The sequence below is a fragment of the Geotrypetes seraphini genome, chromosome 2, assembly GCF_902459505.1.
Source record: "Geotrypetes seraphini chromosome 2, aGeoSer1.1, whole genome shotgun sequence".
In the NCBI taxonomy this organism is placed as follows: Eukaryota; Metazoa; Chordata; class Amphibia; order Gymnophiona; family Dermophiidae; genus Geotrypetes; species Geotrypetes seraphini.
This window is the reverse complement of record NC_047085.1, coordinates 140,325,049-140,340,688: the sequence shown is the minus strand read 5'-3', so window position 1 is coordinate 140,340,688 and position 15,640 is coordinate 140,325,049. Positions and strand designations below refer to the sequence as shown.

The following is a 15,640-nucleotide window of genomic DNA, read 5'->3' as shown; positions in this document are numbered from 1 at the left end:
GCTCAAGTTAGGATAACTACTCCATAAAAAATAAAAATAAAATTACTTTCCATTAGTTTTCAAGGACCAATCATGTCAAAGAATGATGCTTGTTTGGGCGGTTGTATCCTTACACACACATTCATAATATTGACAGACTCTTGCATGTGCGATGTCTATGTCATCTATTCTAGTGTATACTTATGAAGGGAATTTTTTAAAATAAAGTAAAATTCTGGAATCTCTCGTGGCACACCTGGAATCTCTTTGGGGCACACCACTGTGCCATAGCACACAGTTTGAGAGACGCTCTACTAGACTAATAGAGCAAGAAGGTACCTATTTTTAGCCTAGTCTAAAAAAGATACATAGGGAGAGATCAAATGACATGATGAGCAGGAGCAAGAAGTAATCTGCTTTGCTCTTTGGCCCTCCAGGTACAGATAAAAACTTACCGTACTTAAGGTACACCACTACAATACCCATCACACTTGCAGGTGTCTTATAAATTGAGGTACGGTACGTATTTCTGTGTTCAAAGAAGGCTCCTGTATTTGTATAGGAATTAAAGAGTTAAAGTGGGAGTTACACCTGGGTCCCATTGTTCAAAGTCCACCACATTGACCACTAGTTTACTCCTTACACTTGCTTCTCTGTTAGTTTCAGGTATTATGGTCATTCCTATCATAGAGCCTGGTATCCACTGTCACTTTCACTTTTTAAGGGGTCAGTTACAACTGGGAGATAAAGGAGGGGTTATGTCTTAATTTCTCCAGTTGTCAGCTACTCAATTTGGGTACCTTCTTGTACCATGGATGTGTTTGAAACAGGTCTAGATAAAAATGTTCTTTCCTTGTTTTGGGCATTCCATTCCATTAGTGCTGAAAGATGTCCTAATTTTGGGCCTGCCCTAGTACAGTCTAAAACTTGTCTCAAACACACCCCTTTGCTATTTGGATGAACTGCAATGAAAAATGTCCAAATTCTGTTTTTCAAAAATTGCAATTTGGATGTTTTTTGACAGATGGACTTTTTTGAACATTTTGACATCTGCTTCAAAAATGAGCTCCACAGAGTGTCATATTTTGCTTCTTTCATTTACCTTCTTTACATGTTCTGAGACTTTTTCCTTATTGTCAAGTAAGCAGATACATAAAAAAGAGCAATGAAAGATACCAGGACTGGACCTAAGTATCATTCAGAATTTGGACTCTGTTTTTAAGATTGTAGCTGTGATTTTCACAAAACTCCAGTAGGTAACCAGAAACAGCCACTGGGTTCTCAAACTTCCTCTCCTTTTGCCTTTCATAGTAATCGTACCTCTGATTCCCACCTGTAAATGATTGTTCTTTTTGTGTGTGTGTGGGGCGGGGGCGAGGGGCAGTGTCTCCAAATGAATTATCTTGCTCATACAGGAATTAACCTCTACTAAACCAGAGTACAAAGGTTATGATCATAATATGTTTCCAGAGTCCTATGTGTCTGTCATAATCAGATTGTAAGCCTTTTTGAGCAGGGACGTCTCTTGCGTGTTTAATGTACATCGCTGCTTGCATCTGGTAGTGCTATAGAAATAATAAATAGTAGTAGTAGTAATGTCTCATAAGTTCTGCATCGCTCAACTGTTTTTATTCCCAGAAATAAAAATGAAAAAAAAACATTGAGGGCATGATTCTGTATAGGACTCCTGTCTCAGCAGCCACCTAAGCGGCTTTTGAGAATCGTACATGGGCGTCCTATATAGAATCGTGTCTGTCCTTTATAGAATCACATTTGTACTAACGGATAGACTCCTAACCCCGTCTAATCCCGCCTAACCACTCCGATTCTCTAAGAGGCGCCGGTTAGAGAATTGTGTTGCCGCTGAGCTGAATGTGGCAAAGGAATCTCCCTGCCGTGATCAGCTCAGTGGCAACTACAGCGGCAGGGACCCCCTCATGAGGTTGAGTGGTAGGAGGCATCCTTCGTGCCTATCGCAATTGGGGGGAGGGGAGTTACGGGAGAGCATTCTGGCAGAAAGAGTGCCCAATCCTTCCCAAACCCCATCCCCCTCACCCAACCGTGATAGGCAGGAGGGATGCCCATTCCCTCCTGCCAGACTACCCCTCCACCCCGGAATACCCCCCATCCAACTGCAATAGGTATCCCTCCTGCCTATCGGGGTTGGGTGGAGGTGGGGTGTTCTGGAAGGAGGGAGTGGATATTTATCCTGCCTATCACAGTTGGGTGTGTGGCGGAGTGGGGGGGGGGTGTTCTGGCAGGAGGGAGTGGGAATCCCTCCTGCCTATTACAGTTGTGTGTGGGGGGGTTTTGGGGAGGGTGTTGTGGCAGGATGGAGTGGGTATCCCTCCTGCCTATCACAGTTGGGTGGGGGGGATGTTTTGGGGAAGAGGCTCTTGCAGGAGGAATTGGGCACTCCTCCTGCCAGGGGATGGTTTGGTGGTGAGGTAGCAGGATGGATTGGGCATCCCTCCTGCTGGCCGACTTCATGGGGGAGCGAGTTCCCTGCCGTGGCTGCTCAGCTGATCGCAACAATGACATTTCTTTGCCGTAAACAGCATAGCGGCCACGTGTATTTGAAATGTATTCCAGCTTTTTGTTGGCCTACATTTCAGGCATTTATTGTGGCCCTAGGGAGATGCATAGAGCCGCCTAAGCTTGCCCAAGGCCACTTGTAGGTGAATCCACGCCTAGCCTTGGGCGAGCTTAAGTGACAGATGCCTAAGGTGAGCTCAACCATGACAGATGCCAACAGTGTAGCAACCGATGCTTTGGGTGAGCTTAACCGCGACAGATGCCTATGGTGTAGGCGGCCTGCCTCGGGGTGTTTTTTAACATGCATCCTGATTGGCTGGTTAGACAGCGGTAGGATGCCTACTGCCGCCTATAATCGGGATGCCAATTATAGAATATGACCTTGAATGTATATTTATATGTGTGATACTTTTTTTTTTTTTGTCTACCAATACACTTTTGATTAGCTGTTGGAAGTTACATTCTCATCATTAGGTAAAAATAAAATAAGCATGTAAAGGCAGAGGCTAAAGTTTGAATATAAGAATGAATCACATATTGCATGACAGTGGTGTTATTATAAAATAATAAAGGTACATTCCACCAGAACGTGCAGCCCGGATGGGGATTACTGCGTTGCATTCTTGCCCGAAATGCAATCAGGCTCACGCATCTTTGAGTCACATGTTTTGGGCCTGCCCCGCAATCCAACAGTTTTGGAGACATCTTGGCCTATATACCACATCGCTTTGGGGAAGGCGATGGCTTCCGCAACCGAGGGCGTTATTTGGATTTTATAATATAGCCTCGCCCAAACCCAGGGGAATGTCAGCATTTATCTCCAGAGCCCTATTGATGGGAAAAAAAGCCATCCTCACCAACTGGCTCTCCCGTGATCCCCCGTCATATGCACAATGGAGATCCCTAATGATAGTGCACGCAACACTGGAGAGACGCATGGTGGGAGACTTGACTCTTGGCCCAGGTCACAAATTTTGTCAGGTGTGGGAGCACTTCTGGCAGGATCTCACACCGCGTGCTCGCAGTAGACTTTTGAATCTTTAAGATTTTATTCCCACTCTCAGCTGTTGGACTGGCCATGGATTCTTGGGGAGGGGAGGGGAGGGGGGGATGAGAGGGGAACTGATTATATTGTTGAAAATGTTATTTCTTGAATGGTACTACTGTTTGTATTTGCTTCATACTGCTGGAATAATAAAAATCATTTAAACATAAAATAATAAAGGAATCCTGAAATCCTTGCCTTCCCAACACCCATAGCATCACCATGACTAAAAACATTTGACCTCTTATTCCATGCAGGACACGCCCACAAACACCTGATTTAATTGCTCTAGAATTTCCTCAGTAGCTATGCAGAGGCCTTCCTTTCACAACACCTAGCAATACTTGACACAGCCCCAAAGCAAACAATATGAGTGACACAGCTCCAAAGCAAATAGCCATAGGACAAGTCTCAACATGCTTCTCGACTGAAGCAAGCATCACACTTAAATCATAATAATAATAATAATAATAATAATAATAATAACTTTATTTTTCTATACCGCCATAGTCAGGCGACTTCTAGGCGGTTTACATTGCAAGAAGGCTGGACATTCAGCGAATAACAAGAGGTCTCAATACAATACAATAGGTCAACATATAATACAGTACAATGAGTCTATGTACAATACAGTACAATGTAATGCAACATGTCTAGATACAATACAATATAATAGATCTAAATACAATACAATACTTAAGTCTTGATAAGTCTTAATACAATACCGTACAATGGGTCTAAATATAATACAATAGTGTAGAAGGAAAGTCCTGTACAGATTGGTGTTCAGAGGGTAAAGAATATCTGAGAATTTTTTTTTTTTTTTTTTTTTTTTTTAATTTCCATTTGAATTGGAGTTCTAGGAACAGCGAATATATGAGTACATGAGGAGCTTCTTGCGGGAGAGAAAGAAAGGCATTTTCAGGGAGGGGAGTCCTAAAGAGGGAGGGGATAATTTTAGTCAGTGAATTTTGCGAATAGGGCGGTTTTGATTGATTTGCGGAATGCACTGTAAGACAGATTGGGTTTGTTTATGTAGTTTTTCAGCCAGACTTGCTGTCTGTTTGCTTGGAACTTAAAGGTTCTATCCAGGAATGATTTGTATCTGCAGCCAGTAATCTTTGGGTATGCAAAGATGTTTTTGTTTCTGGTCGCTCGTGTGGGGTTGTGAAGGGTGAAGTGAGTTTGTAGGTATGAAGGTGCTAGTCCCCAGGCTTGTCTGAAACAGGTGCAGGCAAATTTGAATAGTATTCGTGCTTCAATTGGAAGCCAATGCAACTTTTTATAGTAGGGGCTGATGTGGTCGTTTTTTCTTAGTCCGAAGATTAGTCGAACGGCGGTGTTTTGTAATAATCTCAGTTTTTTTATTGTTTTTTGTGGTATGCCCAGGTAGATGATGTTGCAGTAGTCAAGGATGGATAATATCAGTGCCTGTACCAACAACCTGAATGATGTTGGGTCAAAGTATTTTTTTATGGTCCTTAGTTTCCATAGCGTGTAGAAGCATTTTTTCACTAGTGCGTTTGTGTGGTCAATCATAGTTAGGTGTGTGTCTAGAGTGATACCGAGTATTTTTATGTTTTTGGAAATTGGGTACTCGTGATTGTTTATTTTTATCGATGTTCTTGTAATTTTGTCATTAGGGCTAGCCAGAAAGACCTTTGTTTTTTCTGCGTTTAGTTTTAGTTTGAAATTAATGGTCCATTTATCGATTTCGGTCATTACGTTTGAGAGCTTGTCTACAATTTCTTTTGTGATGTCATTTAAGGGGATTAGAATGGATATGTCATCTGCGTAAATGTAGTGTATTAAATTTAGTTTTTGTAGGAGGTGACTTAAGGAGGCGATATAAATATTGAAAAGGGTGGGAGATAGTGGGAAACCTTGAGGCACGCCTGAAGGGTTTTTCCATGGTTTGGAATAATTACCATTGCTGATTACTTGATAGGATCTGTTTGTTAGGAATTCTTTGAACCAGTTCTTTGCTTTTCCAGAGATTCCCATCACTTCACAATCAGCAATCCACATGGTTGTACTGTTTGTCGGTAGGCAAGTAAGCCTGAATAAGGCACAGTCCTGAAAAATAAACAGTTTCATGATCTAAGCTCTAGCAGCCATATTAACCCTTGAGAAAACCCTTAAATTATAGCACCTTTAATTAAATCAGAATAAGCATAATGTTATAAAAGGGTGCCTAGGCATTCAGGGTTTGATTCTATAAAGTAGTTGCTAACATTTATCCCTTAATTGTGTGTGTAAATGATCAGAATCCTGAGTGGAGTAGAATGGGTACAAGTGGATCGATTTTTCACTCCATCAAAAATTACAAAAACTAGGGGACACTTGATGAAGTTACAGGGAAATACTTTTAAAACCAATTGGAAGAAATTTTTTTTCACTCAGAGAATAGTTAAGCTCTGGAATGCGTTGCCAGAGGTTGTGGTAAGAGCGCATAGCGTAGTTGGTTTTAAGAAAGGTTTGGAGAAGTTCCTGGAGGAAAAGTCCATAGTCTGTTATTGAGAAAGACACGGGGGAAGCCACTGCTTGCCCTGTATCAGTAGCATAGAATTTTGCTACACCTTGGGTTTTAGCCAGGTACTGGTGACCTGGATTGGCTACCATGGGAACGGGCTACTGGGCTTGATGGACCATTGGTATGACCCAGTGAGGCTATTCTTATGTTCTTATGAATACCAGCATATATGCATGAATTTGTGCACACATACATGTAAATACTGGATATGTGCCTACATGCTACTCCATAACTAAGGTGACCATACGTCCCGATTTCAACCGAAGTGTCCCGTTTTCGGACCAACTGTCCCGTTGTCCCGACCCACCGCTTCGGGACACCGAAATGTTCCGTTTTCAGGGACAGCGTCCCGAAGTTGTGTGCAGGGACACCAGGATGGGCGATTACTTTCCCTCCCTGCTGCGCCGATTCAAACCCTGGTCCGCCGCTGCTGCTTCTTCCTATGTCTTCTCTTGCCTTTGTCCCTTCCCCGAAGCCTGCCTGCCTGCCTCCTTCCCTCCCTCCAGTGCCTGATTCATCCCCCCCTTGTGGATTCAAACCCCCCACCCGCCCGCCCATGTACCACCACAGCCTGCCTCCCTGCCGCACTGATTCAAACCCCGATCTGCTGCCGCTGCTTCTTGCCTTCTTCCCGACTTCAATTTTGACGTCGGAGAGGAAGTTCTGGGCCAGCCAATTAATATTTGTCCCCTTTTGATGAAAAAAATAAATGGTCACGTTTTCCATAACTACATGCATATCTTCAACAGAGTGTGGTTTGCAGGATCCAGACACAGCGTGAGTGGGGTGCACATTTGTGCTTAGAACTTATGCTGTAGAATATTATGCTACATGTGTATATTTCACAACTAGGCACATACATTATACCAACTCTGTGGCTGGCATATGTGCTCATACACATATCTCTGGAGTCTGTAAAGGTGCTTACTCAGATTTCTGACTAGTGCATAAATTTTCACACACAAGTTATAGAATAGTGCCAGTTGCGTGCCTAACTTAATTATTAAAATTAGGCAAAAATTGGACTTAAGTACCAATAGTAACCCTTAAGAACATAAGAAGTTGCCTCCGCTGAGGCAGACCAGAGGTCCATCTCGCCCAGCGGTCCGCTCCCGCGGCGGCCCATCAGGCCCACTGCCTGAACAGAGATTTCTGACTAATTTTATAATTTACCTCTAATAATCCTGTCCCTATAACCTTACCTCTACTCCTATCTGTACCCCTCAATCCCTTTGTCCTCCAGGTACCTGTCCAGACCTTCTTTGAAGCCCTGTAGCGTGCTCCTGCTTATCACATCTTCCGGTAGCGCGTTCCATGTATCCACCACCCTCTGGGTAAAAAAGAACTTCCTGGCGTTTGTTCTAAACCTCTCCCCTTTCAATTTCTCTGAGTGTCCCCTTGTACTTGTGGTTCCCCTTAGTTTGAAAAATCTGTCCCTGTCCACTTTTTCTATGCCCTTCATGATCTTGAAGGTTTCTATCATGTCTCCCCTGAGTCGTCGCTTTTCCAGGGAGAAAAGCCCCAGCTTTTTCAGTCTGTCAGTATATGAGAGGTCCCCCATACCCTTTATTAGCTTAGTTGCTCTTCTCTGGACTCTCTCAAGTACCGCCATGTCTTTCTTGAGGTATGGCGACCAGTACTTGACACAGTACTCCAGGTGCAGGCGCACCATTGCACGATATAGTGGCAGGATGACTTCCTTCGTCCTGGTCGTGATACCCTTCTTAATGATTCCTAACATTTTGTTTGCTTTCCTTGAGGCTGTGGCGCACTGCGCCGACGTCTTCAATGTTGTGTCTACCATCACTCCCAGGTCTCTTTCAAGGTTGCTCACCCCTAGCGGTAATCCCCCCATTTTGTAAGTGAACATTGGGTTCTTTTTCCCAACATGCATGACCTTGCATTTCCCTATGTTGAAGCTCATCTGCCACTTTTTGGCCCACTCTTCCAGCGTTGTCAAATCTTTTTGGAGGTCTTCGCAGTCCTCCATGGTTTTGACCCTGCTGTATAGTTTGGTGTCATCCGCAAATTTAATAACCTCACATTTTGTTCCCGCCTCCAGGTCGTTAATAAATATATTGAACAGGAGCGGTCCCAGCACCGACCCCTGCGGAACTCCGCTTGTGACCCATTGCCAATCTGAGTAATGACCCTTCACTCCAACCCTCTGTTTCCTGTCTGCCAGCCAGTTTTTGATCCATTGGTGGACCACCCCTTGCACCCCGTGGTTCCATAGCTTCCTTAGCAGTCTTTCGTGCGGTACCTTGTCGAAGGCTTCTTGGAAGTCAAGGTAAATGATGTCTATGGATTCCCCTCTATCCACCTGGCTGTTTACCCCCTCAAAGAAGTGGCAGTAATTGGTGCTAGCTGGCACTAATTTATAGTTATGTGTGTTACTTTACTTAGGCACTATCCTGTAAACTTAGTGCCTAAATGCAGTTATAAAAGGGGTGTGCATAAGAGTAAGTCATGGACGCATCTTGCAGTTGTGCATAAGTTATAGAATACTATCACGTAGCATGCAAGGTACAACCATTTACACCAGCTTTTGACATGGTGTAAGTGCTCATTCGTAAAGTTAGGCATATGCACACTGACACACTCAATTCCATAATGGCAATTGCAGTTATATAATTGATTAGAGCATCCATATTCTGGATGCCTAATTTTTGCCACCATTTCTTGAATCTACACCATAGGGGGTAATTCTGTATTGATCACCTGTATTAGCACTTGCATGCATAATTGCCATTATGGAATATTAGTGTAAGTCCGCATTTATACACTAGACTTTAGGCGCAAGAACTTACGCTAGCTTAATGGCTAGTATAAATGCTAGTGCTAAACTGTAGGCAGCTAGATGTGTAAATGCTAGTATTTTTTTAGATGTGCGAGTAAGTGTTAGCCATGTTCTATCCAGGCCATGCCCCTCCCAGATCTACATCCCTTGTATCTATTATACGATAGATTTTACACATGTAATTTGTAGAATGACTAATGGAAGTTATGCAAGTAACTGCTAATTTAGTACCAATTATAGCCAAGAATTGGTAATTAATGACAATTAGCAACTAATTAACATATTAAGGTACATGCAAAAGTGATACTATTCTATAACTTGTGTATGCAATTTGACATATTATAAGAACATAAGAATAGCCTTACTGGGTCAGCACAGTGGTCCAAAAAGCCCAGTAGCCTGTTCTCATGGTGGCCAATCCAGGTCACTATTACCTGGCCACCAAGATTAGCAACATTCCATGCTACTGATCCAGGGCAAGTAGAGGTTTCTCCCATGTCTTAATAACAGACTATGGAATTTGTCCATACCTTTCTTAAAAACAGCTACACTATCCGCTTTTACCACAACCTCTGGCAACACGTTCCAGAGCTTAACTATTCTCTGAGTGAAAAAATATTTCCTCCTATTGGTTTTAAAAGTATTTCCCTGCAGTTTCATCGAGTGTCCCCTAGTCTTTGTAATTTTTGACGGAGTGAAAAATCGATCCACTTGTACCCGTTCTACTCCACTCAGGATTTTGTAGACTTCAATCATATCTCCCCTCAGCTGTCTCTTTTCCAAGCTGAAAAGCCCTAACCTTTTTAGTCTTTCCTCATATGAGAGGAGTTCCATCCCCTTTATCTTCTTGATCGCTCTTCTTCGAACCTTTTCTAGTGCTGCTATATCTTTCTTGAGATAAGGAGACCAGAATTGAACGAAGTACTCCAAGTGAGGTCACACCATGGAGCGATACAGAGGCATTATAATATCTTAAGTCTTGTTAACCATCCCTTTTTAAATAATTCCTAGGGTCTTATTCCTATAGGGTCTCTTACTAAGGTACACTAATGGATTTAGATGCACTAAATGCTATTCAGCCCATTGTATACCTAAGGGCTTCTTCACATTTAATGTACACTAATTAATTAGCACACCTTAGTAAAAGAACCCCTAAGTGTAAAATTATGCATACAAGTTAATAGAATTAGAGGAATAGGCTCCTATCAGGTGTCCTCTGGTGCATATTTATAGAATTATCTCCTCAATGCTCATAAACAAATATATTGCCCTACTTTCTAAAGGCAGTATAAGTGCTTATAAAATCATCATGTGTAAAATTACCCCTTTCCCAATTCTGATTGTTATCTAATGCTGCTCATCCATGTTGGCACAAATGATGCTTCTAGGTATCCTTCCAAATGTATCGTGACTTCATGGTTCTGGGAGAGATGGTGAAGCAGACAGGTGCACAGGATGTATTCTTGTCAATCCTCCCTGTCAAAGGTAAAGGCCATGGCATAGAACCACAGATCCTGGAGATGAATGCATGGCTGCATGGATGCTGTTGAGAGTACTTTGGCTTTCTGGACCATGGGATACTTTTCCAAGGACTGCTGAACAGAGATGGTGTGCATCTGTCAAAGAAAGGAAGAAGTGTTTTCAGCTGCAGACGAGCTAAACAGCTGAAGAGTTTACACTAGAGTCAATGGGACTTGATGATCAAAGCCCCCAGGTAAGTATAAACCCTCAGGTAAGTGAAACATTAAATACTTCTACAGAAATGGGAAAAAGGTGTGATGTCCAGAAAGCAGTATATACTCATGCCTGTAGTATGGTAAATAAGGTACTGGATCTAGAGGCTGTGATGGAAGAGGCTGATTTGAATTTAGTGGCGATTACAGAGATGAGGTTTCGCGGAGAACCATGTCTGGGATATATTTATACCAGGCTATAATCTGTTCAGGAAAGACAGGGTAAGAAGAAAAGGAGGGGAGTGGTGTTTTATGTTAAAGATCATATCCTGTTATGTCCCTTCCAGATTCCATACGCTAGGTGTTCAAACAGAACTAGCAGTCCGGGAGTTGAAGATATCCAACACTTTTCTGAGTACATGGGGCTCCTCCACCTTAGACTGAGAGCTAGAGCCATATCCAGTTTCAATTTCTGGAAGCAATCCGTGAAGTCTTTTGAATTGCTCTGCTTCTTTTTCTTATTTTTTTTGCTCAAAGTTCATTTTTTTCTGTGGCTTCAGTGCCTTGAGACCTTTTCCAGTGGCCCCCTGTTGGAGGAAAGGATGCAGTCCATGGAACTGGACTGTTGCTTCATAGAGAAACTTTGGTGGATCTGTGGAGCCATCCTGTTGTGTGCCACCCTTCTTGGACTCGGGATCCATTCCCCTGGGAGTTCGCTTGCCCGCCGACTGCATTTCCTGCTCCTAATTGTGTGGTAAGGATCCATGAGGATGGAGGTTATAGTCGGTGTCTGGCTGACTGGCAGTCCGAAGATCTTCAAGTTTGGTCCATTTGGAGCTATTCTGAGGCAGAAAATACTTTTCTCCATGAAGCTGCTGTGTGAAAAAGCTGACAGGCAAGGCACTTTAGTGACTGTGAGTAACCCTCCATTATTTCCTATGAGAACTTCGGGGGTGGCTTCTTAAACGTTTTAAAATTAAATTTTTCACAGTTTCTGAGGGTAGGGTTCAGGTCCTCCAACTCCCCAGACCCATTTTTTATTTTTTGTTTATTTTTGCTGTTTTGGGCACAAATTCAGTGGTGACGGCCATCTTGGATTTTAAACAATCTTTTTTTCAAAGATTTATTTCTGCTTCAAAACCCCTTGATTTGATTAAAAATTATTTGGGTTGGGCTCCCCAGCCCCTAATCTGTCAAAAGTGTACCTTGGTTGCACCAGATCTGTGACCGCAGTACACTGGGGGAGGGGGTGGGAGCTTTGGGCTTTGCCTCCTTCAGGTTCCCCAGGGCTTCGGGGAGCCTGCCTGGGTCCACAATTTCAGGAAACTATCTCACCTAAAATACCTTTTTTCTACCTTTGTTGCCTGGACATTTTGGTTTTTCATCATTTTGGTCCCAGTTTCTTTTCTGTGTCTTTGCTAATTTTCTTTCCTATGCCTGCTATGCATTTGGCTTTTCTTATCTCTTCTGTCTTGTTTCATTCCCTCACTACACCTCTCTCTATTATATTGATCGTTCCCATTGAGATTTTTCCTACTTTTTTATTTTTTTGCCCTGTTCACTCAAATTTCATCCTCTTTCTCACCTTTCTTTTTATTTTTCAACTTTCATGTCTTCTCATGCTGTAGCATTGCGATTACCTATCTCACTCCTTCCCTAGCCTCCTAGCCCCCCTGCTACCTTTCATCTGCACCTCATTTTCACATTTCTACCTCTGTTCTCACTATCCTCCTCACTCATCTCCTTGCTATCCCTCCCCTTGATCTCTCCCACTTAATTCCACCATTTCCAGTATTTCTCATCCCTTCACTCTTGTAGCCCAGCATCTCCCCCCTCTCCTCCATCATCTTCCTGGCCCATCTCTTTTGCCTCCCCCACCATGGTCCATCTCTCCTCTTCCCCCCCCCCCATCCAGTTCAGCTCCCTTTTTCCTGATGTTCTTCCCTACTCCTACCCCAATATCCAACATCTCTCCTTCCTTCCCCAAAGTCCATCATTTATATTCTCTTCTCTCCTTGCCCAGCATTTCTTTCTCCCTCCTTCCCATTGCCCCAGCCAGAGTCTGCCTCCTCCCATGTTATCCAGCATCTGCCTCCCTCTTCCCCTTTTCTATTCAGTGTTTGTTCCCCCTCCCCTGTCCATCTGGTGTCCCTTCTCCTCACCCTCATGCAGCATCTGCCTTATCTCTCCCCCCATGTCATCCAGTGTCTACTCCCTCTTCCCCTTTTCTATCCAGTGTCTGTTCCCTCTCCCCCTCCATCTGGTGTCTATCCCCTCTGTTCTCTCCACCCCACAACTGCTGCCGTCTGTGTGTAGTAGCAAAAACAAAGAAAAAGACTTAATGGCTTGTTCAAGTTTGCAGCTGCCTGTCCTGCTCCTGAATAGGAAATGATGTCAGAGGGGGCAGTGCTGCCGTCTGTGTGTAGTAGCAAAAACAAAGAAAAAGACTTAATGGCTTGTTCAAGTTTGCAGCTGCCTGCCCTGCTCCTGAATAGGAAATGATGTCAGAGGGGGCAGGGCTGGCAGCTGCGAACTTGAACGATTCACAAAGTCTTTATCTTTGCTTAAGCTGCCACAACAGCAGCATGTTGGGAGAGGGGAAATATCCTCCTCTATAGATAGCGAGTACAAAGCTAACAGCGCATGCCCCCCCCCCCCAACTTCCTCGGTGCCGAGGCACATGCCTACTGGGCCTACCTTTTAATCCAGCCTTGCATCAAAGCCACCGGCTTCAGGACTTGCCCTACTACTCAGCTGTTTAAGGATTCTCCTGCCGCTCAGGTGATTGTGGCTCCCGCACAACAGCCGCACCTGGAACCGCAATCAACTGCAGGATGAAAAATTAAGCTGATGGGAGGTGGGGAGGAGTTGTGCCTGACACCTGCTCAGAAGAGCAATGCGATAAGCATTGCTTTTCTGAGTGGGTGGCAGGCACAGTTGCTCCCCTCTTTTACCAGGCTTCTCCGCAGAAATAGAATGCATATTGTGCATGCTATTTGTGTGAGCATTGCCTGGTAAAAGTAAATCGTTCTCAATCTGGTATTTTTACAAGGTTGACTGAGCTTTGTGCATCTGGCCCTCAAACAACACAAAACATACAATACCTGTACTTAAAGAGAAATTCTAAATTTCTGTAAGGGAAAATAAGGAGAGAAGGAAACAGGAGATTTAAATCCATAAATCAGTATCAGGGAAAATAAGGAAACACATTATATAAAATGTCAAGATCTTGTGTTAATTAAATTTTGAGATATAAAAGAGAATTGTAAAAGTACTGGGTTTTTTCCCTGAAAATGACAGTGTCATATTATTTTGGGGCCCAGAAAACACACGGTCTTATTTTCGGGGTATGTGGAAGATCATCTCTCCCTTCCTCTCCTGCACCCCTATTCTTCCTCTTTCCTTTCTCTCCCGCCCCTCCCTGTGCAGCAGAACCCTTGCCCAACTTCTATCCTTTCCTCTCTCCCATCCCTTGTGCAGCAGAACGCTGTCACGCAGCCATCCGAACCGCTGACCGTGAGCAAGCCCTAAATACCGGTACCTCCCTCCAAATCCGCTCTCTGCCGTGTCTGAGTGACGTGTCAGAGGGAATTCACTGGAGGACAAGGCCGAAGCAGCCTGTTTAGAGTGCTGCCGGCCCGACACTGATTTGGAGGGAGGTACCGGTATGTAGGGCTCGCTTGCGGTCGGCGGTTCAGATGGGAGGGAAGGATGGCTGTGCAGCAGCAGGGGGCGGTGGAAGCACTGCCGGTGAATACCGACTAGGGCTTGTTTTGGGGGTAGGGCTTATATTAAGACCTACCCTGAAAATCATGCTAGGGCTTATTTTCAGGGAAACATGGTACTTATCTGATTGACGTCCTTGATTAGGTGGTTTTCAAGTTGTAATTTAAAAAAAAAGCATAAATTTGTTATAGGAAAATCTATACATTAGTTTTTGTAATAACACTGGATCCAGTAAGAGGTTTAGAAGACACCTTTAATGTATTTGAATTAACAATTTATTCAGCTTTTAAACATTTTGAACACATATTAAAGCATTTAATCTATTTAAGTGCCATTTATTAAGGGCCCCTTTTATCAAGCTATGCTAGAGATTTTTTTAGCACAAGCCAACGCAATACATGCTCCAATGCTCAGAGAGCTCTTTTACAAAGAACACCACTCTGTGGCAAACTTTCCATCATCCATTAATTCCCTATGAATGTCAGAGTGATTACCGCAGCAGCAGCCACTAGTACAGCTTTGCAAAAGGGGGAGAGAATTCCTGTGTCGGAGCACCTAGTTTGCCAGCCCGTGCTAAAAGCCTCTAGTGCAGCTTGATAAAAGGGTGGTAAATCATTACACTTTATTAGCTTTTGTGGTACTGAGACATTTTACCTCTAATAGCGGTAACATCTTTATTGATTCTCAGGAAAGTAGTTTCCTTCAAACCAATTTATTTATATTCCTCTGGATTAGAGTAAGCCCGTCCACACTCTTGTTGCCTGAGAAACGTGTTCTCTGAGTTACAGGCTGGGTCAGAGAAATATGGCAGGTTTATAGACTAAAAGAATTCCTAAGGGAGACTCAATTTCTCCGTGACAGTGATCTGGGTCTCATGTTTGCTAGGGAGAGCCATTTCACTCCAAAGCAGAAAAGACTAAACTGTTAGGAAGAGCTAAAGTCATTACATAACCAATTACAGGGCAACTAGGAACATGACGTTCCCCGCTAAAATGGTGGTGGGGACACTCTTGGGAGGAAGAAGTAAAAATGTAAAAAGCCTGCGTGAGGGGCAGCAGCGTCTTTTGTGTATCTCTTAGTTTTGTTCCAGTCATCATATGGAAATCTTGTTGCCACACTCCGTAATTACAATTTATTCCCTTCTGTACTTCGGGGTTATTCCCCACAAAAGATGCTGCAGGAGCGGGGAAAGTGTGCAGTTGTGTTCCCAGGGGAAAAGGGGACAGGAAGGGGATTGTAATCGGGGGAACACTATTTAAAATCTGGGACGTCTAATGATCCTAACCCTACTTTTTTTTTTTTTTTTTTCTTTTTTCGCATTCCTCTCTTCCTAATCCAGTGACTCACGT

General features: G+C 43.5%; 1 protein-coding gene across 3 annotated transcripts in view; it reads left to right on the top strand.

The window, feature by feature from the left end:
• Positions 1-15,640, top strand: part of RIOK3 (RIO kinase 3) — a 71,852-nt gene that overhangs the window by 6,819 nt on the left and 49,393 nt on the right. The window contains exon 1 of one of the 3 annotated variants that reach the window (XM_033933878.1): positions 11,321-11,479. The exons of 1 other annotated variant lie outside the window; for it this stretch is intronic. In XM_033933878.1, coding sequence (XP_033789769.1) covers positions 11,330-11,479 — 150 coding nt within the window. In that variant the 5' untranslated portion in view covers positions 11,321-11,329. Of the gene's footprint in view, positions 1-11,320; positions 11,480-15,373; positions 15,413-15,640 lie in introns of those variants that run through there. One more of the 3 variants, XM_033933880.1, reaches the window with a different exon arrangement.